General features: G+C 39.7%; 1 protein-coding gene across 1 annotated transcript in view; it reads right to left on the reverse strand.

The window, feature by feature from the left end:
• Positions 1–25,881, reverse strand: part of LOC146811153 (uncharacterized) — a 224,270-nt gene that overhangs the window by 43,413 nt on the left and 154,976 nt on the right. The window contains exon 8 of the mRNA XM_085618217.1: positions 22,354–22,423. Within this exon, the coding sequence (XP_085474343.1) occupies positions 22,397–22,423 (27 nt within the window). The 3' untranslated portion in view covers positions 22,354–22,396. The remainder of the gene's footprint in view (positions 1–22,353; positions 22,424–25,881) is intronic.

Consider the following 25,881-nt stretch of genomic DNA (forward strand, 5'->3'; position numbering starts at 1 on the left):
GGTGATCGAATATCAGATAAAATGTTGTGGAAGCCCCAGCTAACAAAGATGCTGAATGGCCACAAGAGGGTAACAGGGCTACGTGGAAAGGAGCATTGCTCTTCACATAGCAGACCGGTGGCCGCTGCACTCCAGGCCGACGATGCAAAGGCAGTCAGTACAGCACTGTATGGAGCAGAGCTGTGGGGATTTGATAGGGTTCACAATCTATGCAGATCTGAGCATACATTTTTAAAGGATCTAGTTATTTTGCCACAATAGATTCCCCTCACCTCCCTCATGCTTGACATGGGTAGGCGATCCATTGGTGGCATTGCGAGGCTTCGTCCCCTGATCTTTTGGGCTCACATTAGGTGGATCCCAGATATCCTACATTATGCAGAAGCCTTATCTGAGGTCATCCGGATAGACACATAGTAACAAAGTAGGCTGGATCTCCATCGTTATGAAGATGATGTCAGCACTAGGGCTCCAAGCACATTGGGTCAAGCTGGACCCACTTAGGAAAGAAGACCTTAAACTTATTTACTGGAATTGGTGTGGAACAACACAAATTTAGCAAACCAAACCACAGAATTGGATCTCCACAAGCAGACCAGATACTTAGAGCTCTTTTCAGATATAATTAACGGTCCCTCGGGACAGGATGTTATATATCCTTTTTAGGTTTGTCACATTTCCCTTTTGTGAGACAACAGCTAAATGGCACCCATGCAATCCAACACCAAGGGACTTCCAATGTTGCAAGGCACCAGTAGAAAGTGTTGCCCACGTTCTGTTTGTTTGCCAGGCATACACCGAGGATGAAATGCCTAAAACCGACCTTCCGGCAATTGGGCATATGGGACGACCAGGTTGCCCTGCGCATACTTAGAACAGCTCCTAGACCACTCTTTGCCTCTAGCATGGCCAACCTTTTAAGCCATGCATGGCTCATAAGGCAGAAGGATCTAATGGGAATGCTACAGCTTTCGGCAGTATGAGAACCACACGTAGCTGCTACAGTGCTCTGAACCTGGTAATTCATGTTTTACGTATATGCTATGCATGTGCACTTTATTGCCTCTAGTCTCCACACAATGTTGTCCTGAGGAGGGTTCAAAAATCTTAAAAGGTTTGCTGGGGATTGCAAACTGTGTCGAACTGAAGAGGCCCCACACGCGGAGGCTTTGCAACACCCCTTCCTCTTCTCTTATAATGTTTTAATGTATGTTTGATTGTCTTAGGCTGTAATAACTGTTTTATCACTGACCTGCCAAATTGCACACTGTACACTTGCTGTAGTTGCTTACCAGGATGGACAGTTTACACTTATTCATTCCACTGGCTTTATATATTAGTCCTCTCAGTAACAATCATGCTCTGTATGAGCCGCCTCCCCATCACTCCCAGGAGCAGCTATTCAAAATAGTTGCTGCTGTTCATCGGGCACTAGACACCCAATCCTGCTAGTCTCGATCAGCTATAACTGTGAAGTTTCAAATATTGATTGAATCATAGAAGGTCAAGGATATAGATCAAGGAAGCCAGTAGGATGACATAGCAAAAATTGTAATATTACACCCAAAATGGCAGCCAAAATATGGTATTGCACCTAGATGGCACAGCTCTCTCTTTGCCTCCCTGTCACCAGCCAATAGGAGTATCTTTTGGATATTTTAAATGCATTACTCAACCATGTTTCTTTTATTTCTTTTTCAGCAATTGATAAAGGCAATGGTGACGAATCGCGTTTTGCTGAAACAAATTGAGAAACGTGCCTGTGTATTCCTGTACAGTTTCACTACCCTAGGGAGATTTGTTTTGTGTGTGTGTGTGTATATATATATATCCACACATATATATATGCACACACATATATACACACACACACACGCACATATATATATATATATATATATATATATATATATATATATATATATATATATATATATATATATATATATTACCTACTGGCGGTTGCCAGTAGGTAGTTATAGTTAGGACCACGTTTCCATAGGAAAACCTCAACATTCTATTTTGAATAACTTTGCCGCCGGTCGATGAATCCTCGCAAATTTCTCAAAATAGGTGGGGCGCTACGCTCCGCTCCTGCCCTGAAAGTCTCGGGGGGATCCGTCAAGCGGGGGCTGAGATAAAAGGGGGGTCCCAAAACGCGTTTTTCCCATGCATTTTTCCATAGGACCTTTAGAACGAGCTACAGCCCGAACGGCTGAACAGAATTACACAAAATTTGGCAGAGAGGTAGTCCCTAGGTCAAGGAAGTGCCTTTTGTAGGTTTGGTGTAAATCTGTTCAGTAGATTCTGAGAAAATAGCCTTTAAATCAATATATATATCTGAGCCCGCTTACGGTACGCTTACCGTACGCGTACGGTGGCGTGCGCGAGCGCGATTCTGATTGGCTCTTAGATCTTAGTAAACATTCAAGTCGGCCGAAACCAGGAAGCGGCGGCCGCCATTTTCTGTGTTTCACTCTGAAAAAAAAAGAGTGAAAACAAGAAAAGGGGGCAATGAGGAGAGTTACAGACCCCCTAACATTTGTAAGGGGGTCAAAGAAGGACAGAAAAGTACAAAAAAAACATTAATTGATTTTAAAAAAAATCACGGGGTACGCTTACGGTAAGCGTACGGTGGCGTGCGCGAGCGCGATTCTGATTGGCTCTTAGATCTTAGTAAACATTCGAATCGGCCGAAACCAGGAAGCGGCGGCCGCCATTTTCTGTGTTTCACTCTGAAAAAAAAAGAGTGAAAACAAGAAAAGGGGGCAATGAGGAGAGTTACAGACCCCCTAACATTTGTAAGGGGGTCAAAGAAGGACAGAAAAGTACAAAAAAAACATTAATTGATTTTAAAAAAAATCACGGGGTATGCTTACGGTAAGCGTACGGTGGCGTGCGCGAGCGCGATTCTGATTGGCTCTTAGATCTTAGTAAACATTCGAATCGGCCGAAACCAGGAAGCGGTGGCCGCCATTTTCTGTGTTTCACTCTGAAAAAAAAAGAGTGAAAACAAGAAAAGGGGGCAATGAGGAGAGTTACAGACCCCCTAACATTTGTAAGGGGGTCAAAGAAGGACAGAAAAGTACAAAAAAAACATTAATTGATTTTAAAAAAAATCACGGGGTACGCTTACGGTAAGCGTACGGTGGCGTGCGCGAGCGCGATTCTGATTGGCTCTTAGATCTTAGTAAACATTCGAATCGGCCGAAACCAGGAAGCGGCGGCCGCCATTTTCTGTGTTTTGCTCTGAAAAAAAAAGAGTGAAAACAAGAAAAGGGGGCAATGAGGAGAGTTACAGACCCCCTAACATTTGTAAGGGGGTCAAAGAAGGACAGAAAAGTACAAAAAAAACAATAATTGATTTTAAAAAAAATCACGGGGTACGCTTACGGTAAGCGTACGGTAAAAAAAAATAAAAAAAAAATAAATGAAAATCAGATTTAAGAGTTTAGAAATTAGGGAGCTCTAAAAAGAGCTGTTGTGTTTATGGAGTCATTTTTTTAGTGGTACCTACAAGTAAGTACCGATGCAGAGTCTAAGGTTCAAGAGGAAGACTCTGTTCCCTTCATCATTGAAGTGCACACCATCTCCTCTATAAAGTCTTGCATGTCGTAACGCAAGTTGTTGTGGTAAATGGCACCCATACCATAGTCACGGAGGAAAGCAGAAACAGATTTGTTGACGTGCTTTCTTGCTTTGTCAATCTGTGGACAGAAATGATTGGACCAGTTCCATTTTTGCCTTTGGCATATGTTGGAAAACACAAAGGCAGTTTTAGGGAAAAGTGTAAACAGTTGTGCAAAGGTGTCCTTCATAAGCATTTCCAGACCTACCCCAGTCAAAGTGCCTAGGTCATTGCCACCACAGTGCACTATTATGAGGTCAGGGTGTTGGATTTGAATGAAGGATTTCACCAATGGCATCAATTGGTGCCACTTTAACCCTCTCTGACCAATCCATTTAATGTCTACATTTGGCAAAGCAAGGTCTCTCACCATATCTGTTTTCTCTGCAAACTTTTCACTCCAGAAGACATAGCTGTGCCCTACAATCCACACTGTGAACATCTTCAAAGGAGAACTGGATGCACTCAGGAGGTGTCTTTCAGTAGAATGGCAATATGAAAAGAAAGACAGTTTGGAAATGGAGGCATACATATTTTTTTCAAAACAAAAAGAACTGATTGGCTGTTTCATACCATTCTAGAATAAAAACTAGGCTGTATGTGAAAATTAATAGAAGCATGTTTTGTATTGGTACAAAAAAATGTGTAACCAAAGAACAGTACTATGGATTTGCTGTTAGGTTTGAAAAGTCAAGCACTCTTGCTCTGTGGAATTGAAACATTGAGTGTCGAACTTCTGACCTAACTGCACACAGCAGTGTTCCATGAGCTGTTGCTATGGTAGCAGGCAGAAGTCAAGTTGGGGGAAGGGTACTAGGCAGAAGTCAAGTTGGGGGAAGGGTACTTTTGGAAAAGGGTTGGTTTTCAACCAATAGAAATGTGTGATTACATTTGAAAAAAAGGGGGAAGCACTGAGATTTGAAACTTACATGTATATGTGTGGAAAAATAGAGGGAAAGTTTGCCATTATCTGGTTCTGCTGAGAGGAGAGAGGTGAACACAACAGAGATCCTGGCTCTGATAATCTGCTGTTTGAGTGTCACATTTCTTTCACAACTAGCTAATTTTAAAGGTGAGTTATGAGTTTGAGAGGGGATGTATATGGTAAATTAAGAAATGAATAATAGAAATGGGAATTGTTTTTGTTGTAGTTACACATGGTGGTTTCATAATGTGTCAGTCTGTAAAAGTGATTTACACTTGCCCCGAAAAAAAAAAGAGCAGTAAGTGTGCTTTAAAAATGGCAAAGAAATTTCGTTTTGGGACTAATGTGAAAACATGACTCTGTGTGCATAGAAGAATTATAGGCAGAGATTTATTGCGTCTTGCTCTGGTGATTTCACAGTTGCATTAGATGGAAAGGGGGAGCGAATTTTTGGGGGAAGAAGCAGAGGCTTAGCACACACCCATGTGCTTGCCATGTATAGTCATGCACAGTATTTAGAAGCGAGTGGGGTTTTCAGGTTTAAGTCTGTAATGCAAATACATTCAGCATCACTAAGGCTGGTTGCCCCTGCTGGAGTGTAGGCAGTCACAGAGAATACACACGGTGGTGGTCTGAAAAAAAAACAGCTTGGACATGTGCAATTAAATAAATTTAAAAAAAAGGTTTCATAATGTGTCAGTCTGTAAAAGTGATTTTCACTTGGCCCGAAAAAAAAAGAGCAGTAAGTGTGCTTTAAAAATGGCAAAGAAATTTCGTTTTGGGACTAATGTGAAAACATGACTCTGTGTGCATAGAAGAATTATAGGCAGAGATTTATTGCGTCTTGCTCTGGTGATTTCACAGTTGCATTAGATGGAAAGGGGGAGCGAATTTTTGGGGGAAGAAGCAGAGGCTTAGCACACACCCATGTGCTTGCCATGTATAGTCATGCACAGTATTTAGAAGCGAGTGGGGTTTTCAGGTTTAAGTCTGTAATGCAAATACATTCAGCATCACTAAGGCTGGTTGCCCTTGCTGGAGTGTAGGCAGTCACAGAGAATACACACGGTGGTGGTCTGAAAAAAAAACAGCTTGGACATGTGCAATTAAATAAATTTAAAAAAAAGGTTTCATAATGTGTCAGTCTGTAAAAGTGATTTTCACTTGGCCCGAAAAAAAAAGAGCAGTAAGTGTGCTTTAAAAATGGCAAAGAAATTTCGTTTTGGGACTAATGTGAAAACATGACTGTGTGCATAGAAGAATTATAGGCAGAGATTTATTGCGTCTTGCTCTGGTGATTTCACAGTTGCATTAGATGGAAAGGGGGAGCGAATTTTTGGGGGAAGAAGCAGAGTCTTAGCACACACCCATGTGCTTGCCATGTATAGTCATGCACAGTATTAAGAAGCGAGTGGGGTTTTCAGGTTTCAGTCTGTAATGCAAATACATTCAGCATCACTAAGGCTGGTTGCCCTTGCTGGAGTGTAGGCAGTCACAGAGAATACACACGGTGGTGGTCTGAAAAAAAAACAGCTTGGACATGTGCAATTAAATAAATTTAAAAAAAAGGTTTCATAATGTGTCAGTCTGTAAAAGTGATTTCAAATTGTAAAAAGAGATTTTCACTTGGCCCGAAAAAAAAAGAGCAGTAAGTGTGCTTTCAAATTGGCAAAGAAATTTCGTTTTGGGACTAATGTGAAAACATGACTCTGTGTGCATAGAATAATTATAGGCAGAGATTTATTGCGTCTTGCTCTGGTGATTTCACAGTTGCATTAGATGGAAAGGGGGAGCGAATTTTTGGGGGAAGAAGCAGAGGCTTAGCACACACCCATGTGCTTGCCATGTATAGTCATGCACAGTATTTAGAAGCGAGTGGGGTTTTCAGGTTTAAGTCTGTAATGCAAATACATTCAGCATCACTAAGGCTGGTTGCCCTTGCTGGAGTGTAGGCAGTCACAGAGAATACACACGGTGGTGGTCTGAAAAAAAAACAGCTTGGACATGTGCAATTAAATAAATTTAAAAAAAAGGTTTCATAATGTGTCAGTCTGTAAAAGTGATTTCAAATTGTAAAAAGAGATTTTCACTTGGCCCGAAAAAAAAAGAGCAGTAAGTGTGCTTTCAAATTGGCAAAGAAATTTCGTTTTGGGACTAATGTGAAAACATGACTCTGTGTGCATAGAAGAATTATAGGCAGAGATTTATTGCGTCTTGCTCTGGTGATTTCACAGTTGCATTAGATGGAAAGGGGGAGCGAATTTTTGGGGGAAGAAGCAGAGGCTTAGCACACACCCATGTGCTTGCCATGTATAGTCATGCACAGTATTTAGAAGCGAGTGGGGTTTTCAGGTTTAAGTCTGTAATGCAAATACATTCAGCATCACTAAGGCTGGTTGCCCCTGCTGGAGTGTAGGCAGTCACAGAGTATACACACGGTGGTGGTCTGAAAAAAAAACAGCTTGGACATGTGCAATTAAATAAATTTAAAAAAAAGGTTTCATAATGTGTCAGTCTGTAAAAGTGATTTTCACTTGGCCCGAAAAAAAAAGAGCAGTAAGTGTGCTTTAAAAATGGCAAAGAAATTTCGTTTTGGGACTAATGTGAAAACATGACTCTGTGTGCATAGAAGAATTATAGGCAGAGATTTATTGCGTCTTGCGCTGGTGATTTCACAGTTGCATTAGATGGAAAGGGGGAGCGAATTTTTGGGGGAAGAAGCAGAGGCTTAGCACACACCCATGTGCTTGCCATGTATAGTCATGCACAGTATTTAGAAGCGAGTGGGGTTTTCAGGTTTAAGTCTGTAATGCAAATACATTCAGCATCACTAAGGCTGGTTGCCCTTGCTGGAGTGTAGGCAGTCACAGAGAATACACACGGTGGTGGTCTGAAAAAAAAACAGCTTGGACATGTGCAATTAAATAAATTTAAAAAAAATATTTAAGGATTTTAAAAATTTAAGCATAGTCTTTAAAAAAGGAAAGAAAATTAAATTAAAAATATGTTTGAAAAAAATGAAGAAAACAAAAAAAAATTAGCATTTAAAAAACCTTGCAAATTCACTGAAAAAACCATGGGTTTCACACACGTTATAGTTAGGAATTAGCATTTAAAAAACCTTAGAAATTCAGTGAAAAAACCATAGGTTTCACACATGTTATAGTTAGCTGGACATTTTACTCGTAAAAAACCAATGAAATTGCCCCGTTATAGTTAGTTCAGCTAACTATAACTCGCGCGCCCGCAATGCACTGCTGATGACGTCACATATTACATCACTCATGACATGGTCAGTGACATCACTCATGACATCACTGATGACATCTCAAATGACATCACTGATGACATCACTGATGACATCATCCAGTGAATGTGTGTTTTTCTGAAAATTAAATATGTTTTATATATGTATATCTCAAGGTCGATGGAAGAATAAATGGGTATATAAGTGTCTAAATGGATGATTTGTTTTTGAAAAATTGATTGTGTAACTGACTGATTAAGTGTATCATAGTGAATACATGGCTTAGTGAGTAATGTTTAAATATGTAAATATCTGTATCAGTCTCTCACTTTGTGTATAAGTGGCTGCATGGGTTGGTGAGTAGCTACATGGGTGTCTATATAGGTTATTAGTTGGTTTTTTGAGTATCAGTCTGAGTGTCTGCATGGTTCGGTGGGGGGTATTATGTAGTGCATAGGTGCATGAATGAGTGACTCACTGTTTGTATGTGTTGAACACAGCATGTGTGCAGGACTGTATGGGTGGATGAGTGTGTGTATGGGTGTGTTAGTGAGTGAATGACTGTCTCAATAGTGTCTTTATGAGTAACTACATATGTTTTAAACTAGTATATGTGACTATTGGTGTATATATGTGAGTATATGTGAGAGTGAGAGATTGAAAGAGTTCCTGTATGAATAAGTATGTGTTTCTATAAGTGATTGTTTAAAAGACTAAGTATGTGTAAGTTTCCGTAGAAGTAAGTATGGTGGTGTGTAACTGTATATGCAAGTAAATGTATGTTTGATTCTTTATTAGCATGAGTGACTATGTGTGTGAGTAACTCTATGGATGAGTGGCATTGTGTAACAGGATGTATAGGTGTATGGGTACATATGATGAGTGAGTACATGTATTAGTGACTGTATAGGACTGTTGGTGAATGAGTGGATGTGTATGTGGATCTTAGAATTACTGAAGAGGTTGTTGTAACTGGTATTGGTATGTCCATTGTTTTGAAAATTTTAGTCTCTATTTTTGAATGTGTGTATCAAAGGTTATATTAGGGTGAGAGGAGGTCTGCCACTCTATCACAAGTATGATGTCATCAGTGATGTCATCAGTGATGTCATTTGAGATGTCATCAGTGATGTCATGAGTGATGTCACTGACCATGTCATGAGTGATGTAATATGTGACGTCATCAGCAGTGCATTGCGGGCGCGCGAGTTATAGTTAGCTGAACTAACTATAACGGGGCAATTTCATTGGTTTTTTACGAGTAAAATGTCCAGCTAACTATAACATGTGTGAAACCTATGGTTTTTTCACTGAATTTCTAAGGTTTTTTAAATGCTAATTCCTAACTATAACGTGTGTGAAACCCATGGTTTTTTCAGTGAATATATATATATATATATATATATATATATATATATATATATATATATATATATATATATATATATATATATATATATAGATATTACCTACTGGCAGACGCCAGTAGGTAGTTATAGTTAGGACCTATTTTCCATAGGAAATCCGCAACATTCTATTTGGAAAAACATTGGCGCCGATTGATGAATATTCGCGAAATTTTCCAAACTTTTGGCCAGCTCCGGTCCGCTCCAGTTCAGAAAATTTCACTGTGATTCGTCAAGCGGGGGCCGAGAAAAAAGGGGGGTCCCAAAACGCATTTTCCCCATGCATTTTCCCTTAGGACCTGTTGACGCAGCTACAGCCGAACTGCTCAACGGAAATACACCAAATTTGGCAAAGAGGTAGTCCTTAGTTCAGACTCGTGCCTTTTGCTTAAATGGTGTAAATCCGTTCAGTAGTTCCTGAGAAAATTAGAGATAAAAAGATAGATATATCTGGGCCGAGCCTAACCACACATCTCATTGTGAGATCTGATTGGCTGTCAGTACTTCATCCAAGAAGTGTTGGCAGCCATCTTGGGACCAATATACATGATAGCACCTCATTAAAAAGCATTGCACTTAATAGAAGGTTTTAAGACTTTAGTTACATTATAATTCATTTGTTGATGGTACCATACTCATTTTAGGAATTGTGGTGTGTTCTAAGGTGATTTTACCATGTGAAAAAGCCTTCTGCTTTGATATCATGAATCATGTTTGAGAGAAAACTATTTTCTCATGCTTTTCCCACAGAGGTTTGGAAGGTGATCTATAAACTAAACTGAGAGCATATTTTCTGAAAATTCACATTATCTTTCTCAGTCATGTGAGAATGAAGTCTGACATTCTCAGTAAAACATGTACATCCAACAAGTGCAGAGACTGTCAGTTGATTCCTTTGTGTTCTACTGTGGCTTCCCAGAGTGTTCTAAAGAACAACAAGAGCGCTAACAGTCCTGCTTATGACAAATGTATTGCACACTTGAAGCCTTCTTGATTGGAATAAAGTGGTAACTCTTAAAACATTTAATTTAAAAAGGAACAAAATGAGGGGGTTCATTTTGCCATAGAAAGTATGATTAGTGCTGCAGAAATACAAATTAGGGCACATTTTGAGTGACTTCTCAAATCCTCTTGTATTTCATTAAAAATTCTGACATGCAGACTGAAACATGCACTTTCAATTCCAGCAGCAGACTTCCCTGGTGAGCAGTAGCTTTACTACAGTGATCTAATGAGCAGCTAGAGTGCTAACATTCTGAATTTATGGCAACTGTGTGACACATCAGAATGCCTTCTTGATGGAATCAAAGTAAAAAACTGAAAGCATTTCATACTGAGGAGACTGCAGTAAATGAGGAAATTAGGTAACTTCATAACAAATAAATCTCCCAAGATGGCCACCAGAGACAAAAGAGCCCAAATGCAGCACAAATACCACCCAGATGTAGCCCACATGTAGCCCAATGACAGAAGTGTGCAGTTTTATATAGTGCAGACTTGTCAGGTATTGGAGTGCTTTACATGAGCATTGGTTACATCACACAAGATCAAATTCATTTGGGTTGTAGACATGGGGAGATTAAGTGATTTGACCAGAATCACAGAATGTTGAGCTGAAACAGAAACTCCAACCTGGTTCCCCAGTTGCAAAGTCTGCAGCTCTGGAAGTAACACCACATCCTCTCCCCTAAGTGCAACATTTAATCAAGTGGTCAACTGGATAAAAAACATAAAGATTACAAAACTCAGAAAACATGTCCTCATTTTAGTTTCTTAGAGCACTAACCATAATTTTGATGCAAATAAGACACTCTCATATATGTAATTTCTAAAGGAAATGCTCTAGGTATTACAGTTTTGATTACATCAAGATGACGTCAGGCGTTCCACACTTTTGTAATAAATATAGAATGTTAGCAATCTAGTTGTTCATTGGGATACTGTTGAGAGGCAGAGGCCAGGGGCACGGACTCTGAAAATTGAAGGCAGGTAGGAGAGTGCAGAGGCAACAGTTTGACCACACTGGGCAGGCAGGAAGGGCAGTGGCAGCACAACAGACCATAAAGGGCAGGAGGGACGGATCAGGGGCATTACAATGGACAGACAAGCCAGAAGGGAGGGAATAGGGATCTGCATATGGAAACAGAGGGCTGGGGGCAAGGGGGCAGGGCAGGAGCAGCAAGATGACCATGGAGGTCAGGCAGGATGGGCACTAGAAACAAGACACACCATGGAGAGCAACAGTGAGACTATGATGGCATACACACAGACCATGGAGGGAAGGTAGGAGGGGGTCAGGGGCAGCTAGCTGACTATACAGGGAAGGGTGGAGGGGCCATGGCAGCACAGAAGACCATGCATGGCAAGCGGGAGGGTTAGTGGCAGCACAATGGCTATGATAGGCAAGAAGGAGGGTGCAGGAGCATGCACAAAGGACCATGGAGGATAGAATGGGAGGGTCAGGACCTGGGCACAGACAAGAGAGTTCAGGGGAAGGAGCCTCACAACAGACCACGCGGGGCAGGCAGGAGGAGCAGTTGCAGCACAACAGACCAGGGAGGGCAGAAGGGCGTGGCAGTAAAATAGACCATGGAGGACAAGAGGAAGGGGATAGGGGCATGGCATGTGGACAGGCAGGGTGGAGGTGGCAGGGACAGGTTACAGTCATCTGAGAATGCTAGGCAGGTGGGAGGGGAGTGGCAGCTCAACAGAACACTCAGAGTAGATAAGAGTGGCAGGTCCAAGGAACATGGTGGGCAAAAAGGATGGAGCAGGGGCATGCACAAAGACATCGGAGAGCAGGGGGAAGGAGAATAGGGGCAGCAAGCTAAGCACAGAGGCTAAGCAGGAGGTCAATGATGGGCCATAGAATTGGGCAATGGAGGGCAGGAGGAGTGGACTGGTACATCATGCTAAATGGAGTGCAGTGGCACCACATCAGACCATGCATGGCAGGAGGGAGGAGGCTAGTCCATGGATTCAGACAACAGAGGATAGGGAGGAGGTGTATGGGGCAGCAAGCTAACTGTTCAGAGAAGGTGGGTATTATGAACTTTATTGTTTTTAAAATGTGTGTCTGTGCGAACTACTTAAAATATGAACAAGTATGCAGCATAATCTCACTTTTATTCAGGAAGAAGAGGACGTTGGTGACTGTGACTCCTTGCTCACTTGGCAGAAACACCCCCTGACCCTCCACCCCCCATCGCAAAATGTAATGACCTTGAAAAGGGTAGGTGGACGCAGATTTGAAAATTGAAAATGAAAACTAGATATAGTATATGGTATAAACTATGCACCAAAAAGTGTGATATAAGATGAACCAGGGCGTGAAATATAATATGCAATACATTGTGCGCAATGATAGATTCATTGGAGAGCGCGAGATAGCACAGGCACTAGCGCGTGCTATTGGATATGCGCCTAGGAGTGTAATATGCACAGGGCAGTGTTGTGTAACCTAACTAGTCTCTTAAGTTGTAATATAAAATATGTGCTGGGGAGTGTAACGTTGCATATGCACTGTGACAAAGATATGGATCCCAGATTGTAATATGTATGGCATAGCGCTGTGCATTATAACATAGGCATCGAGGAAGGCACGTTAGATGGCGCAATATAACCAGTGCGAATTCAAGTGTGGCATGAAATATTCACGGGGTTGTGTTACAGTGTACATGGGCTAGAGTGTGTCATAGCATACGCACTAGCTGGTGGAATACAACACAGAGGTGTGTGGCACTCGGCGGGCACTGGTGGGTGTAACACAGCATTGGGCTCAGCCAGGAGCACGCTGTGACTCTCAAGTGAGGTTTGTCTCCTTTCCAGAGAGTAAAATAAAAAGTATTACACATCCGGTGGTGGATGTGTGTTTTATTAACCGTGAGGGGGGTTTCTTGCATAGTTTGGTCGAATTATTGTTGAATCCCCTTTGAATGGCTTGGTGTGCGTGTGTATTAAAAGTGCCCGTCAATAGCTACCCATCTTTGTATAAATAAACAACAAGGGTGTCTACTTGGAGAGAACCCACCGGAGGGGGCGCTGGGATTAGGCACGGTAGGGCGTCAGACACGTCAGAGCTTCACTAGCGGTGTAAATACATTCCATGTGGATTCATTGTATGCATAGTCGCCTTTTAATGAATATTACGCAAATCGTCATGGTGATAGGTACATACGTTTTGTCCAGCATGTCCTAGGTGTTTCTATAAATATATATTTTTTTAAAAATAATAAAAAACAAAGGCCGGGCCTGGGGGATGGGGTCCCCGGGGCCATAAGTGGCCTGAGGAGGGGGGCAACGCAGCCCCCTCCTACAGAATTAGAAAAATAAAAGGCCATGACCCGGGGGTTGGGGTCCCTCCTTGCAGCACTCTGCAAACGCGCCCCCTGGCCAGTTGTAAGTTGGGGAATTAATTCCCCTTCAATACTGAGGGTCCCTGAGGGCCAACTAGCCCAACATGTATCTCCAGTATGCACCAGGGAGCTGCGTTGCAGACAGGTGTTTTGAGGCCACACCCCTTTTTACACCTCTATGCAACGCAGCTCTGTGGCGCTTACTGGAGGTACCTAGTGGGCTAGTTCGAACCTAGGGACCCTTAGGATTCAATGGGACTTAATCTCTCAACTTAGAACGTCCACAGGGCGCATTTACACAGTGGTGAAGGGAGGGGACGGGGCCTGAGGTGATGTGTGCAAACACGCCCTGTGGCGCGTTTTAAGTTGGGGAAATACTTCCCTTTCAATCCTGAGGGACCCTGGGGGCCAACTAGCCCACCAGGTGCTTCCAGTAAGTGCCACTACTCTGCGTTGCAGAGAGGTGGTGCAGGCCGTGTCCCTTTTTACACCTCTCTGCAATGGCGCTTACTGGACGTACCTAGTGGGCTATTTTGCTCCTAGGGACCCTCTGGATTCAAGGGGACTTAATCTCCCAACTTAAAACGGCCACAGGGCGTGTTTACACAGTGGGGAAGGGAGGGGACGGGGCCTTAGGTGACGTGTGCACACACGCCCTATGGCACATTTTAAGTTGGGGAATTAATTCCCCTTCAATCCTGAGGACCCTGGGGGCTAACGCCCACAGGGCGTGTTTACACAGTGGTGAAGGGAGGGGACAGGGCCTGATTTAACGTGTGCAAACACGCCCTGTGGCGCATTGTAAGAGGTAGTTTTAATCCCCTGCCCTATTATATACTAGGGGCTTACAGAGGAGGCCATGCTAATCACAGGGGGACCCCAACGCATAGTGTTCCCTAGTGTTTGTAGGTGTTTTCACTGTTTTCTGAGTGTCTTTTAACATAGCACTGGCTCTGGGACTGGTTAGTCAGACTCATTTACCACCAGTATCTGTCTGAAAAAGTTGAGGGTACAGGATGATTTTGCAACAAGGCTTCTGCACGTTATCCTTCTTCCTGCACTTTTCTTCGTCTTTGAGGACTACTCTTGCTTCTTTCTGCATTTCTTTTTTTTCTTTCTGTGCGTTTTTTCTTGTTTCTTCACATGTCCTATCTCTGTAGGCATAGTTAGAAATTAGCATTTAAAAAACCTTTGAAATTCACTGAAAAAACCATAGGTTTCAGGCACGTTATTGTTAGGAATTAGCATTTAAAAAACCTTAGAAATTCACTGAAAAACCATAGATTTCAGGGGTATTATAGGTAGCTGGGCTTTTCACACGTACAAAACCATTGAAATTCCCACGTTATAGTTAGCTCAGCTAACTATAACTCACGCGCCCACAATGCACTAATGATGACGTCACATATTACATCACTCATGACATGGTCAGTGACATCACTGATGACATCTCAAATGACATCACTGATGATATCACTGATGACATCATCCTTGTGATAGAGTGGCAGACCTCCTCTCCCCCTAATATAACCTTTGATACACACATTCAAAAATAGAAACTAACATTTTCAAAACAATGGACATATCAATACCAGTTACAACAACCTATTCAGTAATTCTAAGATCCACATACACATCCACTCATTCACCAACAGTCCTATACAGTCATTCATACATGTACTCCCTCATCATATGTACTCATACACCTATACATCCTGTTACACAACACCACTCATCCATAGAGTTACTCACACACATAGTCACTCATGCTAATAAAGAATCAAACATTCATTTACTTGCATATACAGTTACACACATACCACCACACTTACTTCTACAGAAACTTACACATACTTAGTCTTTTAAACAATCACTTATAGAAACACATACTTATTCATACAGGAACTCTTCCAATCTCTCATTCTCACATATACTCACTTATATAGATCAATAGTCACACATACTAATTTAAAACATATGTAGTTACTCATAAAGAAACTATTGAGACAGTCATTCACTCACTAACACACCCATGCACACACTTATCAACCCATACAGTCCTGCACACATGCTGTCTTCAACACATACAGTGAGTCACTCATTCATGCACCTATGCACTATATAATACCCCCACCGAACCATACAGACACTCAGACACTCATACTGATACTCAAAAAACCAACTAATAACCTATATAGACACTCATGTAGCTACTCACGAACCCATGCATCCACTTATACACAAAGTGAGAGACTGATACAGATATTTACATATTTAAACATTACTCACTAAGCCATGTATTCACTAAGATACACTTAATCAGTCAGTTATACAATAAATTTTTCAAAAACAAATCATCCATTTAGACACTTATATACCATTTATTCTTCCATCGACGTTGAGATATACATATATAAAACATATGTAATATTCAGAAAAACACATATTCACTGGATGATATCATCAGTGATGTCATCAGTGATGTCATTTGAGATGTCATCAGTGATGTCATGAGTGATGGAACTGACCATGTCATGAGCGATGTAATATGTGAAGTCATCAGCAGTGCATTGCGGGCGCGCGAGTTATAGTTAGCTGAACTAACTATAACGGGGGAATTTCAATGGTTTTGTATGAGTGAAAAGTCCAGCTAACTATAACGCCCCTGAAACCTATGTTTTTTTCAGTGAATTTCTAAGGTTTTTTAAATTCTAATTCCTAACTATTACGTGCCTGAAACCTATGTTTTTTTTCAGTGAATATATACATACATACATACATATCTAAACCCTCCCCGGGGGAAGAATTACATTTTATCTGCCAGGAGAGGAGACAAACCTTACGGCCACGAGCTCAACAAATGAACAACGCAGATGATTTTCCAACTACAAGCGCAGGCAGAGGCGAAAAGCAAACAAGAGGCACGCGCAGACCATACAGAAGAGGTGGCAGAAAAAATTGGTAATACCTACACAACAACTAAATGATAACAACAATACTATAATCAATCTGTCAAATATCAGTTTGACGAATCAAGAAATGAACATGTTAAATCTAGGACTTTCATATGCTCATAAAGTGAACTTTGACTATGCTACAACAAGATTGGACATCTACAAATGTGTCAGAAAATTGAAATTAAAAAAATATCACTATCTTGTGAAAACCAACAAAATTAATGATGACAAAAAAAAGGTAACTGAAGTAAATCAAATGTCTAATGATGGAAGCAGCAGTTCATGCATGTCACAAAGTGATCAAACACTCCTTCGGACAATGGAAGAGCTATGGAACGAAAATGTTAGCAGTTCGGCAAATAACACTGATTTTGAAACAAGACAAACTGACAATTTGAGAGAAATTATATCTACTCCATTTAGAACAAAATCTACCTTCAACCCAATCATGATGAGAGACTCGATTGACTTATTCCATGAATCAACAACAGCAGATATAAAAAAACTAAACAAAAGTGTGGCAGGCAAAATAACCACCTCCAATAACAAAGTCTTGCAATACAGAAACCTAATCAAAAAATTGAAAGAAAATGATGATGTTGTAATACACAGTAGCGATAAAGGTGGTAACATTGTGCTATGGCCTAGAAACATGTATGACAAAGAAGCATACAGTCAACTGAATGACAGATCATGTTATGAACGTAGCAATCAAGCAAAACTCTCTATGTCATACAAGGAATACTATGTGAAACTATCTGGGTGGAAACAGGAGAGTCTAATCACAGGAGAATAATATAAATACCTTAGGAATGAACATCCAACTACCCCTTTAATTTACTTCATCCCAAAGATACATAAAAACCGAGATAATCCCCCTGGCAGCCCTATCATCTCAGCCATGGATGGATTATTAGAACATACTACTAGATATATTGACTTTTTCCTTCAAGACTTTGTCAAAGACCTACCCAGCTATGTTCGGGATACAAGCGATTTTTTAAGACAAATTTCTGAATTTGAGTGGCAAGACGATTATCTGATGATGGCATTGGATGTAACCTCGTTATACACGAGTATTGAACACATGGATGGTATAGCAGCAATAAAACACTATCTGTCTAGGAGATCTATCTCATTGAAATGTCATAGCAATATGTTAATTGACATGATATTATTCTGTTTACACAACAACATATTCATGTTCAATAGCCAACTATATCGACAGACGAGAGGAGTCACCATGGGAGCCAGTTTCTCTCCTAGTTACGCATGCTTACATATGGGTAAGTGGGAGGAACTGGCTCTCATGGACGTACATAAACATAATATGGTGACTAATGTAAAAATGTGGCGACATTACATTGATGACCTTTTTATAATATGGCAGGGAACGTAAAGTGAAGCCCATGAATTTGTGCAAAATCTTAACATCAATGATATCAATCTCAAATTTACGGCCACTATCAGCTCTAGTTCTGTGGAATTTTTAGACACCCAGGTATTTGTTGACAATCACAAAATTCAAACCAGATTATTTAGGAAGAAAACTGCAGGCAATTCAACGCTTCACGCAAGCAGTATGCATCCAAAACATCTGGTCAACAGTATACCGTATGGTGAAATGTTACGACTGCGAAGAATATGCAGTAATAACAATGACTTGGTGGCAGCTCAGAAAGAGAGCAAAGCTAGATTCCTACAGAGAGGGTACCAGGAAAGAACAATAGACAGCGCCATTGAAAGGTCATGCGAGAAAAGTAGAAATTAAATTTTAAAAGTAAAAGAAAAAGGAACAGAGGAGGATACAAAAACACAAGGGGCTGCAGATTTTTGTATGATTTTAAAGTATAATAATCAGCACAAAGAGATTAAGAAAATTATTCACAAAAATTGGGCGATGGTACTATGTGACCCTGTTATAGGCCCTCTAGTGCCTCGAAGTGTCCCCATCACCTATAGTAGAGCACCATCAACCAGGGACAAAGTCGTCAAGACAAATCCTGAAATTATTGACAGAAGCAGCTGGCTACAAATGAGAAGGGGATTTTTTAGATGTAAAACGTGCAAGGCGTGCACACATGGTATTAATAAAAACACTTATAACACCCCTTTCAGCGATAGGGAATACAAAATAGACAAATTACTAACATGTAAAACGGAGTTTGCTGTGTATGTGTTGCAGTGCACTTGTGGCCTGCAATACGTAGGCAGCACTGTGTTGCAGGTGCATCAACGCATTCTTCAGCACTTACGTGCCATAACAAATCAAGATAACACATATCCTGTGGCACGTCACTTTAAAGAGAAACACAACTCCGACAACACAGCCCTCAAATACTTTGTTGTAGACTCAGTACCACCTAGCAGACGAGGAGGAGACAGGATCACTAAACTGAGAAGATCTACATACATGTCAATGTTGAAAACTATCACTGTATTATTAGTAAAATTTGCAAGTTAAGAAACACAATGGCAAGAATTAGAAACTGCATAAAAACACTAATTAATGCTTTAAATTGATTCCTTTAAAATGGTGTATAAATATTAATATGTATATATTTTAAGTATTTATTTATATATTTATGTATTTATATATTTATCTATATTGTATTGTATTGATATTGTATTTATATATGCCGTAACTTATTGGAATCTGCGCATTGCACTTTAAAGCTGCTAAATAGGTTAACCATGTTGAGGTATTCCGGTATCCATAGATATCTTCCTTAAATCATGTAAGAGACTTTCAAAATAGAAAATTGTTGAATATGTCTGTAAGATCATAGAGAACTTAGATGCTATTCTTTATGGTTTTAGGTTGCTGATATGCCCAACTCTCATTGCACTTAAGCACATTGCACTTTTTGTACATACAATGCACGGTTTTGCACAGCATAATTTTGCACAACATACTTTGGTGACACGTAGGGGTCCGGACTGTCTGATTATATATTGTATGGAAACAGGGATTTAACCCTATAAAATGTGACAATGCAATCAGTATGGGATATAAATATCATTTACTATCTGTAAAAGCAAGTATAAAAGAAATATATATAACTTTGATTGCCAATGAGGCATCCATTGTGTGTATAATTTTAAGTAGAATTTTAAACACTGGGTTTACAAATATGCCGATTACGATAACACAATGATGTCTGTCTTTTATGTCTGTCTTTTATATCTATGACCATATGATGTTCCCAAAGTGTTGTGCACGACTTTAAATAAGACACGTAAGGTGGTTACCATGTCATGTGATCAAGGCTCTACGGAGCTGAAACGCGTTATGGCGACGGTGGAATAAACACTTTCTAGCACCAGTCTGGGTCCGTGTCCGTCATTTGGTAAAGAAACGATACCTACAGCGGAATCCACGTTATATATATATATATATATATATATATATATATAAATATATATATATATATATATATATATGAAGAAGTATAATGAATGGAGTCAGATTCCGACAGCCTCAAGGATTTTTGTTCTATGAACACTTAGCGATATGGATCAGAATCTGCTTAAACAATGACAGACTGATACCACAGATCATTCAATGAAATCAATAAACACCCTCATTATTCATGCTGATTGTTGGCAACAACTGAGAAGATCTAGGATTTAGAAAACTCCTTGGAAAAATATCAAGAAAAAGAAGAGGGGAAAAAAAGCCTTTGAGCAACTAGAGAAAAAAATTAGAAAAGCATGAAAAAGAAGCACAACTTCAAAAATGTAAAACATTCAACACAACACAGACTACACTACTGGAAGAATTTCACTTTTTCCAGATGATTTGATGCAATTTATAGCAGACAAACAATGGATCACATGCAGGATAATAGTAGACCCCCGTCAAGCTTAGAAAGCTCTGAAGTCAGTTCAGGGGATGAAGGACCAGTTACAATGCAGTTAAAATTGTGTTTGCCCAGAGAAATGCGCCTCTTCCGAATGATAATTTGAGGGGAGGCAAGAGAGCTCCAACTACTGGAAATCAAAAAGAACAAGGGGGAGCAGTAAAAGTCAAAGACAAAAGTGTCAGAGGTACAAAGAAGTGTACAGCACAAACATATGCATTTCAGAGGATGATTTGGTAATCAACGTATCAACAAAAAGTTTGAACAATAAGTATAGAAATTTGCTAAACAAAAGGTATCACATTTTTGTCCTGTACAGAAATTAATTTCGCCACAGCAAGAGTGGCTTTATACAAATTTTGTAGAAAATGAAAATTATAAAAATACTTTGCTATGAAAACATACATGAGAAGGTCTAGTGCTCCTCAAATATGTATAACTTTGATAACAGAAGATATTGCCCCCATGAAAGTTCTATCTAGCATAGAAATGGAGTCATGCACATCACAGAGAGTTGACCATTTGGAAGAAATATCGGATCAGGAGTATTATTAAATAATGGGAACACAAACCCATAAATTGATCATCAGTAGTTGTATCCCAAAATCAAAGTTATGCTCACAACTTCCACAAGGCAATGCATTAGATCTATTTCAGAAATTGATGGCAGAGGAATTAAAAGATATATCTCTAAAAGAGAGAAAGAACTGTTGCCAACAATGGAGAAATATGGCTGTGGAAGACTGGTGGGGATTAAAAGATCTGCAAAAAGACAAGTACATTCTCATAAAAGCCTCTGATAAGGGAAGAAACATAGTGGATCACATTAAATACTATGAGCAAGTAAAAAGACAGCCTACTGATCCTAACTACTATGAAAGATTGGAAGAGAATCTGATTAATAAAATCATGATGGAATTTTATAAACAACTGCAAGATTGGCATAAAATAGGGCTGCTCAAAGATGAGGAATTCCAATATTTGAAGAAGAACCAGCCCACCACACCAACGATATATATATTATTAAAGGTATAAAATCCCCCAGGGTGACAGATTGTGAGTTCCTATGATGCTTTATTTGACAATGCATTCAGGTTTGTCGATATCTTTTTGTTCCATATGTAGCAAACCTCACATCTTATATCAGGGACGTAATGGGCTTTTTAAATCACATTAATGGCATTATTTGGAAGACAGAATATATAATGCCCATAACTGCATTGTAAACCAACTAACTGCACTACAGAGAACGTTTAGGACTCATAAGAGATTCTTCTGAGGAGAAGGAGTTTGAAACTTAGGTACAAGAGATGCTTGTAAGATTTAAGAGACAAGGCTATCCTGTATCTGTTTTTGTAGATGCATTGAAGAGTGAAAGAGCATGAAACAGAGAGGATTTGTTGGTGCCTAAGACTATCGAAAAGATAAACAAGAAAAAATAACAAGACACATAATGGATTTAAAACCTCTCAAACAATAATGTCCAAAAGCTACAATTTGAATATAAAATGAACAATTAGACCATTAATTATTTGGACATTTAAGTGTACATTAAAAATGAAAAAATGTGAACAAAACTGCATATTAAACCAACTAGTTGCAATAGTATTTTATTTGCCTACAGTAAATATCCAAAGGCACTGAAATGGACTGTGCCCTATTGTTGTTTTTAAGCATGATTCTTTACCACAAAGATTTATCAAAATGTTAAAGGTTGATAATTAAAAGGCATTAATGGAAAAGTTAATTTTCTGTTGCATTTTTGAAAATATCATAAACTCTGTTGTGGAAAATTTGTTGTATATAATTTGATTCTGTATAAATGCATTTCCATTGTGAATTACTCGAAACATATTGCACGCAGTGTTCACTGATTTAAAACAGGAAATAACATATGTAGGTTTGTGCTGATTTTAAAGTAGGTGGAGAGAATAAGGGATGTTGTCATTTAAATAGACAATCTAATAGTTACCACTCTATGGTCCAGTTGAAGGGTCCGGCCTCTACACGTAGTCTTATTTTGTCACACACGATGCAGCTGGCTGAAAAAAGAAAAAAAAAATATTTATGAAGAACAAATACCGGACTGTGCCATTTTTCCTACTTAAACCTGCAATTGTAAGTTTCTAACTGTGAGTTAGCGGCTTCAGGAATATATATATATTGCATAGTTCCAGCCTGAATCCAACTCTCTGGAATCAAGAATGGCGGACACGGACCCAGATTCGTGCTCAATTATTTTTATTTCCGGATGTCAAGACGCGTTTCAGCTCACACGAGCCTTGTTCACTCGGCATGGCAAGACATTTTTTCAGTGCTTTTAAAGTGGCAGTGCAACAGAAATCCGATGGCCACGTGACCGGCAGTACAATAAAACTGGAGAAAATACTCACAAAGTTAAGTACCTAACACATCATTCTATGTGTAGCCTCCAATGATTCAATAGATATAGATATGTAAAGATAAAATTATCCATACAAATATTTACAATAAAATGTTGAGGCAAATTAAACTTGTACATAGCGATAACCGAATGGCAGTAAAATACATCATAAAATGCTGTACGGGCTGGTAATCATAATTTCAATCAACAGTCCTGTCACATAGTAAGGTACATAAACTTAATACATTGTCCCTGTTGTTGAAAATAGGGTCGTACTGGTAAGCCACGCGGTCAACAATCAGTGCGAAAGTGTTTGACAAGTGCAAAGTGCAAAATAAATAGTTGATTTCATAAAAAACAGCAGTTACATTATGGACTATGAATCACACCAAAATGGCACCAAACAGAGTTTAAAAGTTCATAGCTCCATATAGTATCAAAGAGTGTTTGAGGCCAAATATGGTTTCATATGATAGGAACACTCTACAAGGAGATGTGGAAAAGGAATCTGCTGGGGGATGTGTGCCATTCTGCGTTTCAGGCTTGTTACAGTAAAATACCCGTGATTCCCTGGCATAGGAAGTAGTAGATCCATGTCAGAACAAGAGTTATGTTGGTGAAAGTCACATGGCTCAAAGACTCCCCATTATGTTTTTTTTTCAAATGGTACTGCCTCCTAGTTAGCTTAAAGTACATTTGCGGCTGATATACTTGTCTGTTGTTGCGCAGACTGGCAGGTAATAAATATGTGTATTCAGGTGGGTATAAATATGTGCAAGAGAGCATGTACAAAAAATAGATGTATAATACATGAAAAAGGACATGTACTGCATGTATCCTATATGTTCGTATAAGATAGGTGGGCAGGATTTCTCACAAGTTCGACGCTAACTCATAGAGCAGGGATATATGAACATATAAATAAATAAATAAATACGGGATTATCCATATCAAATCTATACAAAGAATATGAATAAAATCCTATGTTCATCATAAATATATAATTATATAAATGCATATATAAAATTGAGTTATTAGCTAAAATCATCCACTACAAATGGAACTTGCCTAATAAATAGTACAGTTATCTATAATAAATAGTAGCAATGTAATGTCATATGCACATTTGATATTGTCCTCACCAAGCTTTATTGTACACATAAGTAAAAATACCCAATTGTCTATCGTACTATACAATCTAAAAAACATGTATGGAGGTCTTCAGTAACATTGAGCCCATTGGGGTGCTTGGTGTCAAACTGCAGGATGTATCTGGTTTCTAGCCTCCTGAGTTTGTAATCTCTATCTCCACCCCTTCTGCTGGGAGAAATTGTGTCTATCACATAGTAGCTCAGTTCCTTGTTGTTAGATTGATGTACTTCTCTAAAGTGCCTGGCTACTGGATAAGTGCTGTCTTGGTTTGTGATGGCGCGAAGGTGTTGGAGAATATGCTTGTGTACTTGAAGTTTTGTACTCCCAATATACTTTAAGCCACACGAGCATGTGAGTACATAAACTGCGTATTCAGTTTTGCATGTTAACTGTTTCGTGATCTTATACTTTCTTTGGCAGAAACGGACAGTGTAAGATACAGTATTAACACCATGAATGCATGCTTTACATGTTTTACAATGAATAAAACCCTTGTGTGTCTGCAGCCAGGAGGTGTTTTCAATGATCTCTGGATTAGTTGTGACAAAACGGTCCCTCATGGAGGGAGCTTTGCCATGGGTGATGGACACCCTCTGAGGAAGCAGGGGTCCTAACACTGGGTCATTCAGTACTAGTGGCCAACTTGATTGTATGATCTTGTGGATTTCTTTGTGCTGTCTACTGTATCCTATGATAAGGCGGAATTTCTGCATGGCATTGGGGTTTAAATCAGTTCTGGTTGCAATGGGGGTATTCACCACCTGCTTATCTCTAAGTAGATCTTTCCTGTCAAGCATCTGGGTTTTAGCTATTTCCTGGTTAATGATTTTGGGTGAATAACCTCTTTCCAAAAACCTCTGCCTGCTCAATTCCAGTGCAATCTTAAGATCAACCTCGGTACTGCAAATCCTTTTGAGTCGAAGCATCTCGCCATATGGGATGCTATTCACTAAATGTCGTGGGAGAGGACTGGTTGCGTGCAGTGTAGAATTTCCAGCCGTTTCTTTATGGTACAGGCGGGTTTGTAGTTTGTTATTCTGTATAAATACCTGTGTGTCTAGAAAATTAACGCTAGTCTCACTGATCGTGGCTGTGAAATGCAAATTGAGGGAATTGCAGTTAATCTGTTCAACAAATTGCAAAGCCTGTTGTTTGGTCCCATGCCATACTAAAAACAAATCATCGATGAAGCGGAGCCAAATTTGTACATTGTGTTTCATAATGTTAGTGTACACCGCCTTCAGGACCAGCTCCTCCCACCAGCCCATGTGTAAGCAAGCATAGCTGGGGGAGAAGCTAGCCCCCATAGCAACCCCCCTAGTTTGTTGATATAGGAGGTAGTTAAACATAAAGATGTTATTATGAAGACAAAAGTCAATCATAGAAATAAGCATCTCATTGTGTGACCTGTAAAGTGCAGATCTTTGGGACAGATAGAACTGAACTGCATTGATGCCATCATTATATTGGATACTCATGTAGAGAGCTGATACATCGAGTGCCATTAGCAAATAATCTGTACACCAATTAACATTTGTGATCTTTCTAATGAAGTCATTGGTGTCCCGCACATATGAGGGTAATGCTTTTAAAAAATCTTGCAAAAAGAAATCAATATAAATGGAGGTGTTTTCAAGAAGTCTGTCCCTAGCTGTGATGATGGGACGACCTGGCGGTTTAGTGATTGTGGACCTTCGGAATAAAGTAAATGGAAGGAGTAGTTGGTTTATCTTTCTTTAAAAATTTGTACTCATCTTTACATATAAGGTCCTTTTTCCTCCACATTGTAAGTTAGTTGTGAAATGTCTGATATGTCAATTTAAGAGTTGCCATGTTCGAGTGAGTTTAGCATTCACGATCGTTGAGTTGACCAAAAGCCTCAGTTTTGCAGTCCTGCTGGGACCACAGGACTATGTTTTCCCCTTTGTCGCGGTTGCGAATGACTAGAACTTTTTTGGTTTTCAA

The sequence above is a fragment of the Triturus cristatus genome, chromosome 7 (genome assembly GCF_964204655.1).
Source record: "Triturus cristatus chromosome 7, aTriCri1.1, whole genome shotgun sequence".
NCBI classification, from domain to species: domain Eukaryota; kingdom Metazoa; phylum Chordata; class Amphibia; order Caudata; family Salamandridae; genus Triturus; species Triturus cristatus.